The sequence below is a fragment of the Bos mutus genome, chromosome 8 (assembly GCF_027580195.1).
Source record: "Bos mutus isolate GX-2022 chromosome 8, NWIPB_WYAK_1.1, whole genome shotgun sequence".
NCBI classification, from domain to species: Eukaryota; Metazoa; Chordata; class Mammalia; order Artiodactyla; family Bovidae; genus Bos; species Bos mutus.
Window position 1 is genome coordinate 103,612,226 of NC_091624.1, and position 16,448 is coordinate 103,628,673.

The following is a 16,448-nucleotide window of genomic DNA, read 5'->3' on the forward strand; positions in this document are numbered from 1 at the left end:
ACTGCGGAGATGACATAATGAATGACCTTGGCCGTCCTGCGTCAGAAGCTCAGACTCGGGCAGGGGGCTCATGGGGTGGGGCTTCCAGGAGTGCTTCACCGCAGCATCCTCATCACCCACCTGCACCCAGCACCTGGGGTCCTCAGGCTTCAGGCAGTCACACCACTGCACCAAGCAATCAACCCAGAGCCCAGCTCTGCCCCAGGACTGCGGAGGATGCCAAACTAATTATGACATGGCCCTTCCCCTGAAGTTGCTCAGAGTCTGTCTACTCAGAAGAGCTGGAGCCCAGTTAGGGGCCTCGCCTGGTGCCTGGAGTTTCTTATCCTGCTGAGGACACGATGAATCACCATTGTGGGGTGGGGGGTGTGGGTCCTTCACTTCCTGCTGGGGATTTCGAACCTCCAGGAAGAAAGCTCAGGGGAAGGAAATAAACCAACAGCCTTCAGCACATGTATTCCAGCCCCTCCTTCCCGGCAGAGGGGGTGAATAGCCAGGCTTTGGTGACAAAGCTGAATCATCTACTCCCAGGGAAGATAAGTGGTCTCCAGATGACCTTTTCCTGGAGGGGTCTTGGCTCCCCAGAGCTGTGCAGAGAAGTAGTGGTCCCTGGAAAAACGCTAAGCCAAGCTCCGGAGCCCCCTCCCCACCTCTGTTGTGGGACCACCAGCTTGTCTGGGTACTGTCAGGCTGAGCACTGTGACCAAGCCCTGGGCACAGTCACAGGTCAAAGTTACAGCTGTCGTGTTCTGAGACCACTACTCCCCTTGGAGCAGAGGCGGGGAGGGCAGGAGGGGAGGCTCACGGCCCACAAGGTGCTGAGAGATCTGCCCACGCTGGTCCCAGACTTAGGTCTGCAGCTCTCAGGTCCACAGAGCTCATCTCCCTAGACCCCTGGGACTCTCCCAGCCCCTACCACGGCTCTCGCGGCCATGTCTAACCTGTTCCCTTTAGAGAATCACTTCGTGGTGGCCCTGTATGACTATAAGGCCATGAACGACCGGGACCTGCAGATGCTGAAGGGGGAGAAGCTGCAGATCCTGAAGGAGTAAGTGTCCAGGACACCATCCCCATCCCTGCAGGACCCCCTCCCCTCTCCCCACCCTGACACCCCACAGCTGCCTCCTGAATATCTTCTCCAGCCCAGTCACCCAGCACTTTCTTAAACTTGACCCAATCACCTTTCCTCCACGTACTTTTAAAACGTCTTTCTGGTGAGATGGCTCCTATTCACTACCTCCTGCTCTGCTGTCAAAATCCTGTCCTTCCTTCAAAACCCACCTCTAATGTCACCTCCTCCATGCAGCCCTCCTGACACCCACAGTGCTTGCCTGACTGCTCCATCACAGCTCTGGGTTAGAGTCAGTTGTGTCCAGAATTAACCAGGGTTTCTTCTCAGAAACTCCTCCAAAGTCTATACTCTGCTTCAAACATCGTGCTTGTCCTGTGGAACCTGGATGCTGCTTTTGTTCTCGAAGTTCTATGAGGGCCTCCAGCCAAGAGCAGAATGGCTCTTGGTTCGTCCTTTCTTAGCAGCCCTTCTTGTTTCTGTCTTTCCCATCCAGTACAAACTTACTCCCTAAACTCTAAAAGTGTCCCATTTATCGAGAGGAGGCTGCTCACTAGAAGACTGGGCCCCTCTTGGGTGAATCAGGCTGTGTAGATGAACCTCCCCTGGAGGCCGTATTATCCCCTTCTTCCCTGGAAGGAAGCTTGCAAGTTGGAAATGACCCAGACACCTCAGGGACTGAGCCACTGGCCCCGTCCCTTCTCCCTACCCGACTCTGCCTCTCGAATTTTCTGCCTGAGATGCTGCTGTGGGCTGTGAGCTACCCAGGGAGAGGCCCTTGAGAGTCACTACCCATTCTGTTTTTCCTTTCTTCCTAGAACTGGAGACTGGTGGTTGGCCAAGTCTCTCATCACAGGAAGAGAAGGCTACGTGCCCAGCAACTTTGTGGCCCGGGTAGAGACCCTGGAAGTGGAAAAGTAGGTGGACAGACAGCCCCACAGGTGTGCTGGCTGCTTCTGTTCCAGGCAGGACGGAGCCAGAAAGCAGCTAAAAAGCAGAGCAGGGTGTGAACCCGGCAGAGAGGGCACAGGACTAGGGTGGGGACTCGGAGTTGCTGGGAAAGGCTTGTCTAAAATCCCAGACAATGTTTAAACGTCTGTGTGACACCAAGGACACCAGGGAGCCTACACAGTCCTCCCATCTGTAAAATAAGAGCTGCCCATTTCCTGGCTAACCTGATAGGGACGCCCTTAACCAGCCAGCCTCCTCCCCTGCCTCCAGGGGGCAGCACTCAGGGCTCACACCTGGGGGAACTCAGAGGATGGGGGCCTTACAGGAGAGCCTGTACAGAATCCTCATCACTCACAGCACACGGCACCAGCCACAGCCTCAGGCATTACAGCCCTGAACAACCAGAGCCAGAGCCCGGCTCTGCCCAGGACTGGGGAGGACGCCAAACCAACAGTGACACGGCCCCTCCCCTGAAGGAGCTCAGAGTCTGTCAAATTCAGAGCTGGAACAGGTTAGCAGCCTCGCCTGGTGTGCCTGTCCAGTGATGCTCACCCTCGGGAGGGCTTCTTGCCCAGCACGCCCAGTCCTGGGCCTTTCCTTGGACCAGAGGGAGGCTAGGGCAGGTCCACCTCAACCAGCCACGCTCAAGGAGCACTGGAGACCAACCCCAAGGAGGGTGGGCTGTAGGCGAAGGTATCGGGTGCATTTACCCAGAGCGAAATTAACAAAGGGCACCAAACACCATTCTCATTTCTTGTCAAGGAAACACCATGTCCATTGCTGACAGGAGGAAAAGGGACTGAGGGAATTTCATGTATCAAGACACGGGGGTTCAGCTCAGGGTCAAGTTGGCAACAGGAACACATTGTATCTCAAGGGGGAAGGGACTTGGGTGACAAGATCCCCAGGACCATGGCCACTCTCAGCTCTGCCTGCCTTTGTGCTTTTCCTTTCCAGGTGGTTCTTTAGATCAATTTGCCGGAGAGATGCCGAGAGGCAGCTTCTGGCTCCAGTCAATAAGGCTGGCGCCTTTCTTATTAGAGAGAGTGAAACCAGCAAAGGTAAGCCTGGGGCCTGCTGCCCTCACCATGCAGCCGGGGACCCCCACCTATGGCCTTCCTTCTGGGAGTTGGGTGGGGGTCAGGGGAGGTGCCAGCCAGGAGGATCTGATAGCTTCCACCTGGGTGTCCCCGCCACATCAGGCCAGCCAGGACAGCCCATGAGTATCCAGTATTTGAGGCTGTGCACACAGACAGCTCTCCCAAGACCTGGCTAGAAATGCACCCAACACGGGTGGGGGATTGGAGAGGGAGTTAGACAGCTGCTCCAGCCACTGCGGGCCGGTCTCACACTGCCTGGGCCAGCGGGAGCGCTGAGGCTGGTGGGGGGCAGAAAGGGGGGTGACCCATCTGGAATCAAAGGATTTGAAAGAATCTTTAGAGATCATCTCAGTCAGAGGCTGTGGCTCAGACACTTGCAAGAGCCTGGGAGGCATCGGAAGTTTGGGGCACAGCCTGTGATACAAAAGAAGGGGGTAGTGATCATGAGAACTGCGGGGACTCCTAGATTTAAACCCACTGACCGAGTGGAATGTGTCTGCCGCCACTCTGAGGTCACTGGGTTTTCTCTGTTAGTTTTCTGTCTTTCCTTCTTAAAGTGCTTTTGGCTATCAAGTATAAAACACATCTAAAAAATTGCATAAATTATGAACAAGAGCAGAATTATAACCATAGAGTCATAATAAGTAAACATCTGTGTAACTACAAGAGCAAGAATATTCCAGATGCCCAGAGCCCCTCTCACTGCCCCACCGGTACCCCTTCCTGATTCACCTTTCACCCCCAGAGGAGCCACCGCTATCCTGACTTTGATGGAAGCCCTTCCTTGCCTTTCTTTATAGTTTTACCACGCATGTTTTGCCTGTTTTTCACCTTTATTATACAAATGGGATCAAGCCATTTTAGTCTTTGTGTCTTATTCCTTTCACTCAACATTGTAAAATTCTGTATTTGTTTGCTAGGCCTTCTGTAGTAAAGTACGAGAAACTGAGAGGCTTAAACAGCAGACCCGTGCTTTCCCACAGTTCCAGAGGCCAGGAATCTAAGGTCAAGCTGTCCACAGGGTTGGTTTCCCTTGAGGCCTCTCTCCCTGGCTTGTAGGTGGCCGACTTCTCCCTGTATCCTTATGTGGTCATCCCTCTGCATATGTCTGCGTCCTCATCCCCTCTTATAAAGTCACCAGTTGCGTGGATCAGGACCCACCTCAATAATGTAACCGCCCCTTTAAAGACCCTATTTCCAAAGATAGTCACATCACTGGGGTATAGGACACAAGCACAGGAATTAGCAGGGATGGGGGGACACAGTTCCATCCATCACAGATGCATTTGCATGGCCGAGGCAACAGCAATAATCTGTTGACTTTGACAGCTAAACAGAATCCAGGATATGAATATTCCATAAGCTCTTTCTCCATACTGGTAGCATTGGGCTTGTTTCCAGTTTGGGGCTGTTATGAAGGTACTGCTGTGAACCTTGAGGCATATGCTTCCTAGTGGGTTTGCCTCTAGCCTTCCATCTTTGAGATACTGGGCCGGTATCCCCATTTGAAAGATGGGGAAACTGAGGGAAGAAGTGACTCGCTCTAGACCAACAGTGAAGACGCATCAGGGCCCAATCATCTGAGAGGCTCTGAAAGTTTTCACAAGCTCTAAAATGTGTCAAACAGACCTAACACTGGGCAGATGGAGGAGAACTTCCCAAACAGAGTGAAGATGACTAGATGTTTTGTTTGCTGTAGAATATCTCAAACACATACACAAGTAAAGCAAATAGTAAACGGAACCCCTGTACTCAACACCCAGCTTCAACAATAATCAACCCAGATAATCTGATTTCATGTACATCCCCAGCCCTATTACTGTGAAGCAAATGCCAGACATTACGTCATTTCACCAGGAAATGATGTTTTAATGGCTGCCTGTTGCTAAGGGGCCCTCTGGAGGGAAAGCCACCCCAGCCTCAGTGTGAAGGAGGAAAGGATCTCTAAAGGTGAGGTGTCTCTTCCTGTCCTTGCCCCCCACCCCACAGCTAGTCCAGGCTGGGATTGGCCAGTTGGAGCAGGGGCTAGAAGACCCCTCGCCAAGTATACAGCACCTCTATACACATGCGCACACGCTCCGCAGAAATCCAAAGCCTCTTCAGGTGGGAAGGAACACTGCTCTCAGAAGGCGGGCAGCGAGTTCTAACCTAAGAGGTCTCCAGAACATCCCTTAGCCTCTCGAGACTAATTTTATTGATATGCTTGTTAGAACTGACCAGTTTCCCAGTTCAAGGACAGGTGGCCTTTACGAAAATCTCAGTCTCTGGGAGCCCAGCCCCGCACCCCAGAGCATTCCAGCCACAGGGTGGAGGCAGGGCAGGGGATCCAGATATTGTGAACAGGAAGGATTGAGACCCGTCTTAAGAAGAAGGAATGCCAAATTGTAAAAAGATGTTAGGGACAGGCCCTGAGAGGAGCCCACACAGCAGAGAGGCCCTAAATAAGAGCTCCCGTGGCACTGGAGGAAGAGACTCGGGCCTCCTTGGCTGATCTGGAGGCATCACAAGCAGGGAACAGCAGAGGGAATGGAGAAGATAGCTCTTTTCCTCACTACGGTGGTGCGTGGATGAATGTGCTCACTAGCGCCACTCTCTGGTTCCTGTGATACCCGAGCTTGCTGCACTCGCCAGCGGCGAAGTTGGGAAGACACTTTGCAGCGTGCAGGTTGGGCTGAGGTAGGATACGAGGGGCGGGCTGTGTCAGCGGCAGGGCACGCCACAGGACGCGCGGCCTCTCCACATCCTTTTGCAGGTGGGCGATGAGAGAGGCGCAATGGCCAAGGTAGGGGAGAAGGGATGTGAGATGGGGTGATAGTCTGAAAAGGGAGGAAAGACGCCTGAAGACAAACAGCGCAGGGCAAAAATCAAGCGCCCACGCCCAGGACAAGAGGTGTTCGAGCCTGACACCTGGTGGCGGAGGGTGGTACTGCCTGAGGTAGGCGCGCCTTTAGTACGGTCACGGGAGCCCCCAAGCCAACCACTTATCAGCCAAGGGCCCTGGGGCAAGCGACATCCCCCTTCTGGGCCTCAGGTTTCTCATTTAGCAAATAAAAGTGGAAGTATGTGGCACCCAGAGAGCTGAACAGAGGCGCCTTATAAAAATATCAAGTTCATGGAAAATTTCCCAGCTGGAAACTCTTGCCTCCTAAATTGCTCTTAACCCTTGGCATCTGCAACCTCCGACCGCAGGAAACATTAACCTAGAAAACAGAATACGTAGATGTGTGTATGGATTTGAACAGAAGCCCTGGGTTGTGTCTTATTATGCTCTTCCCCAGGGACAGGAGTGCTTCCGGTTGTAATTTGCTATTGCATGCATTGGAGAAGGAAATGGCAACCCACTCCAGTGTTCTTGCCTTGAGAATCCCGGGAAGGGAGAGCCTGGTGGGCTGCCGTCTATGGGGTCGCACAGAGTCGTACACGACTGAAGTGACTTGGCAGCATTGCATGTGGGGCAGAGTCAATCTTTAAACGGAATGAAGGAATGAATGTGTGAGTCAATCTCCTAGTTCCTCCAAAAAACTCTGTATTTCTCAATATTCCAGGGCAAAGGGTCCTCAAGTCACAGGTGCCCAAGTAGGGGAACAGCCTGATGGCTAAGAGAGCATTCTGCATGCTCCAGAGTTCTGGAGCAGTATTAGGAGGCTTGAGGAGGAATGCCAAGGACAGAGTTAGAATGAGCTGAGAGGAAAGGCTTCCAGGAGGGTGGAGGGTGAGACAAAGAAAAAGGTAACTGATGATGGTCAAAATGGAAAGCAGAATTGGGGGAACTTACCTGCAATGCAGGAGACCTGGGTTTGATCTCTGGGTCAGGAAGATCCCCTGGAGAAGGGAACGGCTACCTACTCCAGTATTCTTGCCTGAAGAATTTCATGGACAGAGCAGCCTGGAGGGCTACAATCCATGGGGTCTCAAAAGAGCTGGACACGACTGAGCAACTAACAGCACTTTTCCAAGGCCTTGAAATGAAGCCCCAAATCCAAATCCTGATTTTCCCTCGTTGTGTCTTACTTCTCATGGTGTGTCTTTGTTAACTCTCTAGGTGCCTTTTCTCTGTCTGTGAAGGATGTGACCACGCAGGGGGAGGTGATCAAACACTATAAGATCCGCTCCCTGGACGAAGGCGGCTATTACATCTCCCCCCGGAGCACCTTCCCCACTCTGCAGGCTCTGGTGCAGCACTATACTAGTAAGAGGGGGGCATCTGATAGAGGGCTGGGCTGCGCCAGAGGAGCCCTCGTGTCCCTCCGTCACTGAGTTCTCAAGATCGCATGAACCAGTGGTGCTGTTTTGGTGGAGGGGTGGAGGATTATCCCAAGGCTGGACCTGAGGTGTTAACTGTCAACATAATGATTCCCTGTCTGTCTCCCTGATCCTCTATGTTGGCTGTGACCACATGGAGAATAGCAAGTATTTTCACTCTTAGAGACAGCAGGACAATGATATCATGCTTATTTTATGTAAAACAAATGCAGAGAGCTGAGTGTGTGTGTGTGTGTGTGCACTTGTGCACATTGAACTTGGGGTGGATGTGGGGCTGTCAAGAAGGAGCAGGGACATAGCTGGGAATGATACAGCTCTCATGATCTGTATGGTCTCCACAGATCTGTCTATGCTTGTGACCTCCAGCTCATCTCTTCTTTCCTAATGCAGAGAAAGGGGACGGGTTGTGCCAAAGGCTGACCCACCCCTGTGTGAGCCTGGCTCCCCAGAACCCCTGGGGCCAGGATGAATGGGAAATCCCCCGGCAGTCTCTCAAGCTGGTCAGGAAGCTTGGATCCGGGCAGTTTGGTGAAGTCTGGATGGGTGAGTATGTGGTACTCCAGGAGTTGCTCACCCACTGCCCTGCATCCTAGAGCGCAGAAGACTCAGGATCTGCACTGGGCCTCGTCCTTCCCATAGAGGCTTGTGAAGGGGAAGGGACTGGGACCATATACCCATTTTACAGACAAGGTAATGGAAGTACAGAACACTGAAGTCACCTGCCCTCAGCTGTTCTGATATGGTGATGAAGCAGGAGTAGAATCCAGCTCTCCCCCTGCCTCCACCCCAGCCCGTTCCCGCCTTCCTTCTTCACTGCCCAGAGCTGCCTTTGCCATTGACACCTGTGTGACCTGGAAGAGGAGCCTGGCTAGCTCCTCTTAGCTTTGTCTCACTGGGTGGAAACACTATGTTAACCAGGGTGAGAGGTGAACCAGGTGCTCCAGGACCCTGATAACAAAGTCACCACATGCAGCTGTGAGACTGGCCCATCCCTTAACTTCCCGGCCCCTGTGGCCTCGCCTTCAATTACAGTGAATGGCTGCTCCTCTGCTTACCAATGTGCGATCAGAATATAAAGGATGCTTTATTTTATCCCTGGAAAGGTCCGTGTCTCTGGGGCATGGTTTCAAGGTGGGACCCTGCTGCCTCCCTGATTCCTCTGGCATCCAAGACTGATGCCTGGGGCACCCCTGGCAGGCGCTCCCCCTGGCTCCTTGCAAGTCTGAGTCCTGACTTATCTTTTCACTTCAGTGCAGACAGGGACCTAATGGACTGGGCGGTGTGGTGGCGGGGCGGGGGCGGGGGCGGGGGGCGGTGGTGGTGCAGGAGCTATAAGGATCTAGAGATGAACATCACAGGGCACAGAGAGGGGCACGGAGGCCCCGGCCACCTCTGCCTCCTCTATGATTCTGCCACGGGCTGTGATGCTTACTGCCATACTGACGTTATCAAGTGGTTGAAGAGATTCATTAGGTAGGGATAGGAGGACAAAAGGGATGCACCCCGGACCTGGCTGTAGGGACCAGGAGGTGAAACGGCCCCCCTCCCAGGCTGGGTAATTTCCTTAACTGCCCAGGGTTCCTGTCTAGCAGAGGAGGCCGGGACAGGCTTGAATCCTTCTAGGTAAGCGGGCGCATCCATCACCATCAGGAGCTGTAATTCCAGCCTAGGATCACTTCCGGGGGTGGGGTTCTGGCCTCAGTGCCCCATCTATATAGAACAGGGATGGCTCCTGGAAGCTTACGTAGATTTTGGATAAGGGATCACCTCCCCCCACCTCCAAGTCTTCTGAACATCCTCTTCTTCTTCTGTCCCCCGGGCTCAGGTTATTATAAAAACAACATCAAGGTGGCCATCAAGACCTTGAAGGAGGGAACCATGTCTCCGGAGGCCTTCCTGGGTGAGGCCAACCTGATGAAAACTCTCCAGCATGAGAGGCTGGTCCGTCTCTACGCTGTGGTCACCAAGGAGCCCATCTACATCGTGACCGAATATATGGCCAGAGGTGGGGACCTGCCCAGGGCTGTGTCCCTCACACAGAGGCAGGAGGGCTTGAGGGTGAGAGTCCAGGCTTGGGGGCTCCGAGAAGGATAAGGCTGATCTGCTGGCCGGGGGACCTCTTCAGGGGACTACTGAGGCATGAGCTGGATCCATCAGCCAATATCCTGCAGATCTAGTGTTCCACATGCATGGGTGGGGGCAGAGTGAAGGATGATGAGAACAAGACAGCTAAGTTGTCCTTATAGAGGAGTTTCCATAGCTCAGGAGACCCTGAACCAGCATCTTTGCAGGGAGCCTCCTGTGCTTGGCACCCCCTGGGGCGGACAGAGGGCAGCAAAGTCTAAACAATAGTAGGCTGGGCATCCAGAGACAGTTCTAGTCCAGGAGACCTTGTACAACCCTATGAACATTTTCAACACGGATGATGAGAGGTTGGGTGAGATGGCCACTGAGGTCTAGAGTATGGCCATTCTCTGCTGGGGCCTGGGGAATCCTTCTTACCCCTCCTATGATCCTGACCACACCCCGACTCCTGTCAGATCCTAAAATGCTGTGTTGATGCTGTCTGTTCCTTAAAGGGTGTCATGAAGGGGTCCTACACTGAGCTGGAGGCATGTGGCTCCCTGGCTCACCTCTTAGCCACCCCTCAGGTGAGCAGTCCCCTGCTCTTAGGTACCAAAGAGGAGCAGCATCTGTCCCCTGTACCAGCTCCAGGAGATGAGTCTCCGTAATTCTGGTGATTTCTTGCATCCTCGGAGGCAGAATGTCTGCCAACAAAGGGTGAAGTGGACGGAAGATGCTTTGTAATGTCATGCAGGGAATGAGCAGTTTCTGACCCGGTTCCTTGACTGTGTGACCTTGAACCGGACCGAGACATCACGTCCTCCGAGCAGCTGGCAGCAGATCAGCGCCTCTTGGGAGCTGTGAGGGCTGAGATGGGAGTTTCTGTAGAGCAGAGGCACCTGCAGCTGTGGGGGCACAAGAGACCCGAAAGAGTGCCACCCACTTCCTGCCCAGGTGGGCAGCAGCCCACACCCCGAGAGGCCGGCCCGGCCAGGGTCGGGTCACCCTGCAGAAGTTCAGCTGCGACTTCTCTTTCCTCAGGCTGCCTGCTGGATTTCCTGAAGACGGATGAAGGTAGCCGATTGTCCCTCTCAAGGCTGATTGACATGTCGGCCCAGGTTTGTGAGCACCAAGTGCAGTGATCCAGGCCCCTGGGCCCTGTCCTCTGCCCTTGTGGCTCAGCGAGATCAACTCTTTGGAGGCTGTGTCCATTAGATTTAGGCTGGGCTGTGAGAGACAGAAAGCCTAAGTCATCATAGCTTCAATGTGTAAGCACCAGAGGTGGGCAGTCTGGGGCGGGCAGTGAAGCTTCCCCTCAGAGTCACAGGGACCCAGGTTTCTTCCACCCACTGGGTCTTAATAGATCATCTTTCCACCCAGGGAAACTGCTCATGCTTTAGCACCTTGTCCTCCTCAGCCAGGAGGAAGAAGTGGGATAGAGGGGGCAAACCGCACCCGCTCCCTTTAGAGCCAAGTGCTGGAAGTCACTCACTACACTTGCTCTCCCAGCCCCCTGGCCACCTGTCACCTGCCCGCACCTAGCTGCAAGGGAGCTTGGGAAATGTAGTCTTTCTCCTAGGCAGCCATGAAGGTTCTATTGGTGAGGACCAGAGGAAGAAAGGATGGTGTGGGGAACCCAGAAAGTCCCCACGAATTCCACGTCATATGGTAGGTCAGCACTTTGTGGTGACCTCCTCCATCCTCAGATGGTGCCAATCAATGCCTTCTGTAGACTCGGACATCATGAGGTGAGGAGCAAAATGAAGAGGAAGGAAACGTTCCTCCCGGGGGACTTTAGCTGAGGATTCTAACTGGCAGCAAAGCACATCTGGTGGCCCTGCGTGTGTGTCTGTTGAAACTGGAACTCTCAGAAGAAGAGCTCCGGTCTGTGGTCAGCTCGTGAGACGCAGAAACACACACACACATCCTGTTGGAGGGAGGCACCCTCCCCGATCCCACACTACCCCCACCCCCCTCCAAGTCGTTATCTGCTATAAGTATCAGGGCAGGAACTGAGGTCACCGTGCCTTTTTTCCACCCCCTTTTTTCCACTGAGGTGCACACAGGCTGGGTTGAACAGGATGGTGAGGTGGTCTCGGAAAACTAAGCCTGGTAACTGGTTTCAAACCACAGCTCAGTGATAAGCCTGCCCACTCCCTTTTTTCCCTTTCTTTTCCTTTTCTCACTCGTTGTCAATGATCTCTGTCAATCCTTCAGGAAATCTTGGGTCCCCTAGAGGCAAAGGATGTGAAAAGTCACCTGAGTTTATAAGTTCAGTTCAGTTCAGTCGCTCAGTTGTGTCCGACTCTTTCTGACCCCATGGACTGTAGCACGCCAGGCTTCCCTGTCCATCACCAACTCACAGAGTTTACTCAAACTCATGTCCATCAAGTTGATGACGCCATCCAGCCATCTCATCCTCTGTCATCCTCTTCTCCTGCCTTCAATCTTTCCCAGCATCAGGGTCTTTCCCAATGAGTTAGTTCTTGGCATCAGGTGGGCAAAGTATTGGAGTTTCAGCATCAGTCCTTCCAATGACTATTTAGGACATCAGTCCTACCCTAAATAGTCATTGGAAGTTCCTTTAGGATGGACTGGTTGGATATCCTTGCACTCTAAGGGACTCTCAACAGTCTTCTCCAACACCCAGTTCAAAAGCATCCATTCTTCGGTGCTCAGCTTTCTTTATAGTCCAGCTCTCACATCCATACATGACTACTGGAAAAACCATTGCTTTGACTAGATGGACCTTTGTTGGCAAAGTAATGTCTCTGCTTTTTAATATGCTGTCTAGGTTGGTCATAACTTTTCTTCCATGGAGCAAGCATCTTTTAATTTCATGGCTGCGGTCACCATCTGTAGTGATTTTGGAGCTCAAAAAAATAAAGTCTGTCACTGTTTCCACTGTTTCCCCATCTATTTGCCATGAAGTGATGGGACCAGATGCCATGATCTTAGTTTTCTGAATGTTGAGCTTTAAACCAACTTTTTTACTCTCCTCTTTCACTTTCATCAAGAGGATCTTTAGTTCTTTGTTTTCTGTCATAAGGGTGGTGTCATCTGCGTGTCTGAGGTTATTGATATTTCTCCCGGCAATCTTGATTCCAACTTGTGCTTCATCCAGCCCAGCATTTCTCATGATGTACTCTGCAAATAAATAGGTTTATAAGTAGATGTGGCCAAGAATCTGAAGGTTAGGAAAGCAGAAAATCAGAACCTTCCAGGTGAACAGCTTCTAAAACACATTCTGATCACGCTAACGCCTTGCTCTGTGTACAAACATACACACACGCATGCACACTCTGCCTTCTGGGTGCTCCTTATCTTGCTCTACAGCATGAAGTGCAAAGCTCCCCTCCAACCGCAGCCTGTGTGCCCCACTTTGCAGCCACATGGCAGCTCCCCCCGTCCTGTCATATCTTGGAACCTTCACCCCGCCTGGCTCTGATGCAGAGGGTGGCCTAAAGTCCTTTCTCTCCCTGAGGGGTCTGGCCTTCACTGTGGGGCCCCCTCCCACAGATTGCAGAAGGAATGGCGTACATCGAGCAGATGAATTCAATCCACCGGGACCTGAGAGCGGCCAACATCCTGGTGTCTGAGGCCTTGTGCTGCAAAATTGGTGACTTTGGCTTGGCCCGGATCATCGACAATGAATACACCGCCCAGGAGGGTGAGCAGCACCCCAACTCCCCAGTCCCCCTTGGACTTCTTGTCGTGCAAGTCTGACCTTACTCCCAACTAGTTCAGCATTTCCCCGACGTGCTCTGCAGACCACAGTTGCCTCAGGAGGAATGACTATGTGAGAGTGGGGTTAGAGATACCACCCATTCTGTGAGTCCTCTTGGAGATTCCCAGCCCATAGCAGCATAATAGAGGCAGTGAGAAGGCAGCAGCTAAGTAACAGGGCACATATGTTTCCCGTTGTGTCTCCCAAAGTCACTGGAACCCCAGAAACTTTTTCCACGTAGGTTCTGTGAACCTCTCATAGAACCAAGGGTTCACAGAGCAGACTTTAGAAAACACTGCCCTAAATGCCTGCCTGCTCAGTCACTTCAGTCATGTCCAACTCTTTTCGACCCTATGGACTGTAGCCCACCAGGCTCCTCTGTCCATGGGATTTCCCAGGCAAGAATACTGGAGTGGGTAGCTATTCCCTTCTCCAAGGGATCTTCCTGACACAGGGATTGAATCCAGGTCTCCTGCATTGGAGGCAGATTCTTTACTGTCTGAGCCATCAGGAGAGCCCAGCTAAGGCAAGGACAAGTTAAATGACTTGCCCCAGTCATGGGTTCCTGTTAGTAAACAAGGCTAATGGGAGGTGGAAACGACCTCTTCAGTGCCAGGTGGAAACACATGCTGGTCGCCCAGTGAAGCCAGTTTAGGCAAAGACACAAAGCGGGAGACAGGGGTGGTATTTGTCCTTTGGTGCTGTGGACCCCCAGGGTCTTCACACTCCTGGTCATGCGTCCTATGGGTCTGAATGACTCCCTGGGCGCATTTCTGTCTGATACAGTGACCCAGGCATCACCAGGCAGGGCAGGGGCTGGGGGAGAAAGAGCAAGGAGTTGGGGGTGTGGAGGAAGTCAGTCATGGCCTCATGAAGCTGCTCATGGCTTTCTTATAGGGGCCAAGTTCCCCATTAAGTGGACCGCCCCAGAGGCCATCCATTTTGGGGTGTTCACCATCAAAGCGGACGTGTGGTCATTTGGAATCCTCCTGATGGAAATTGTCACTTATGGGCGTGTGCCCTACCCAGGTAGGCAGCTGTGTCCTGCAGCGACCCTCCAGGCTCAGGGCCATCCTGAGACGGCTGTGATGGCAGATGTCCCATCCTCAGGGCCTGGGGCTGCCCACCTGCATGTCAGAATGGAGCCCCATGGTTGAAACTGAAACCCAGGTGTGCCACTCTGGGGGTGGGGCGGGGCTTCCCTTCCTCCCCTCAGCATTGCTCTTGGAAACAGGACTGTGTCCCCTGCATCCAGCAGAGGTCAGTGAGTCCACAAACCTGGAATTCAGTTAAGGTGGGGATCTGAATTCAAATCTCTTCCAGTTAGTTTGCCCTCAGTTGAGTGGCCAAATGGTCCCTCCCTTGGCCTTACATCGTGGGTACAGCCCCCAAACCTCCATCCTGAGAATCAACCCCCAGGCCGATCTGAAGGGCTTGGGCCCTTAGCAGCCTATGGGAGGGGCTGGGGCCTGTTCACCAAGCACCTGCTTGGTGAGTGATGCTCACCTGTGTGCCTGACAGTCCCAGGTAAGCAGGTAGCACCCCATGCAGGAGGAACTGCCCCGCACTGAGATCATCTACACTGTTCTCAAAGCAATAAAAAATAAATGGAGGGATGTGTAAAGGTGGCACCAACCGGGCTGAGGGCAGAGACGGCGGTGGATGCCTCGCGGGCCCCCGCCGGTCCTCAGCCACGTCCCTTCCACCTCCAGGGATGAGCAACCCCGAGGTCATCCGCAACCTGGAGCGCGGCTACCGCATGCCCCGCCCAGACTCGTGCCCGCCTGAGCTGTACAACGGCGTCATCGCCGAGTGCTGGCGCAGCCGGCCGGAGGAGCGGCCCACCTTCGAGTTCCTGCAGTCGGTGCTCGAGGACTTCCACACGGCCACCGAGGGCCAGTACGAGCTGCAGCCCTAGGCCCGCGTGCAAAACTGTCTGGCCTCAGCCCCAGATGCACCGAAAGGCGGGGAGATGTCCGCACGCCCATTTCTCAGATGAGGAAACTAGAGGCAGCTGGGTCACGGCCTGGACTTTGGAGCAGGATCCAATCGCAGCGCCACACCTCTCCGGCTGTGCGCCCCTAGGCGACTTAGCCTCTTAGCGCCTCTTCACACTGGCAGAAAGGGGATGAACCACAATAGAACCTACCTCGCATGTTCCTCACGAGGATGACCCGGTGACGAGGATCACACACTCCTCGGTGTCCGTCATCACGTCACAGAAGGCTCCCTGTGCTGGCACCAGAAACGAGGAGTCGGCCACCGGCGACCTGAGTCCAGCGACTCTCACCTGACCCAGACTGCGCTCAGCACTTTGGGACTTTTCGGAAATAAAGTCGCGAGACCTGACGTTTCCCTTGTCGTTCTTGGCGACAAGCCTGGACGTCGCATACCTGCCATTCGTGGTTGTATGAGTGGTGCCTCTAGGGGCTCGCAGATGGCACTGGGTTTCAAGAGGAAATCGAGGACCCCAGCCCCAAGACAAGGGCGCCATCACTGCCTTTTAGGGCAGCTAGAATAGGGCCAGCAGGTGGCGCTCTCACCTCAGACATCCTCAGCCTCCAGGTCTGAGTTGGGTGATGGGGAGAAAGGGGGTTTGCTCAGCAGTGGCGCATGCAAGGGAGGCGAGCAAGCCCCGGGCTCTGGGTCCCTGGACCGGGAGCATAAACAGGTGACTTGGGGATGGTAACACGAAGGAACGTTCCAGGCTCCGTGCTGTTCATTGAAGCTCCCCATTTGTCATGTTTCTGTTTTGTTTATGCTAAATTTTACTTCTTTGAGCTGTTAGGGTTACAGAAAAATGAATGAAAAGTATAGAGAATCCCTATTTAACCCCTCATCCCGCCCCACCCCCAACTTTCCCTACTGTTAACATCTTGCAATCGTATCAGTGATGAGCCAACACATTATTATTAACTGAAATCCATAGTATACCTGTGTGGCTTCTCAGGTGGCGCAGTGGTAAAGAACCCATCTGCCAATGCAGGAGATGTAAGAGACATGAGTTTGATCCCTGGGTTGGGAAGATGCCCTGGAGGAGGGCATGGCAACCCACTCCAGTATTCTTGGACAGCGGAGCCTGGTGGCCTACAGCCCATGAGGTCTCAAAGAGTCGGACACATCTGAAGCAACTCAGCATACAGTTTACCTCAGGATGCACTCTTTGCCTTGTGTTCTGTGGGTATGGACCTATGTATACTCCCATGCCATCGTTCCAGGGTTACAGAATAGCTTCACTGTCATTCCCTGGGCTCCACCTGTTCTTCCCTCCCAC

General features: G+C 53.4%; 1 protein-coding gene across 4 annotated transcripts in view; it reads left to right on the forward strand.

Annotated features, from left to right (window-relative positions):
- The window catches only part of BLK (BLK proto-oncogene, Src family tyrosine kinase), a 51,864-nt gene extending 36,369 nt beyond the window's left edge, over positions 1–15,495 (forward strand). For all 4 annotated transcript variants that reach the window (XM_005886684.2, XM_070376020.1, XM_070376018.1 and 1 more), the window contains exons 4-13: positions 955–1,048; positions 1,888–1,986; positions 2,978–3,081; positions 7,163–7,309; positions 7,774–7,926; positions 9,209–9,388; positions 10,489–10,565; positions 12,967–13,117; positions 14,072–14,203; positions 14,887–15,495. In XM_005886684.2, coding sequence (XP_005886746.1) covers positions 955–1,048; positions 1,888–1,986; positions 2,978–3,081; positions 7,163–7,309; positions 7,774–7,926; positions 9,209–9,388; positions 10,489–10,565; positions 12,967–13,117; positions 14,072–14,203; positions 14,887–15,092 — 1,343 coding nt within the window. In that variant the 3' untranslated portion in view covers positions 15,093–15,495. The remainder of the gene's footprint in view (positions 1–954; positions 1,049–1,887; positions 1,987–2,977; positions 3,082–7,162; positions 7,310–7,773; positions 7,927–9,208; positions 9,389–10,488; positions 10,566–12,966; positions 13,118–14,071; positions 14,204–14,886) is intronic.
- Positions 15,496–16,448: the final 953 nt, after the last annotated feature.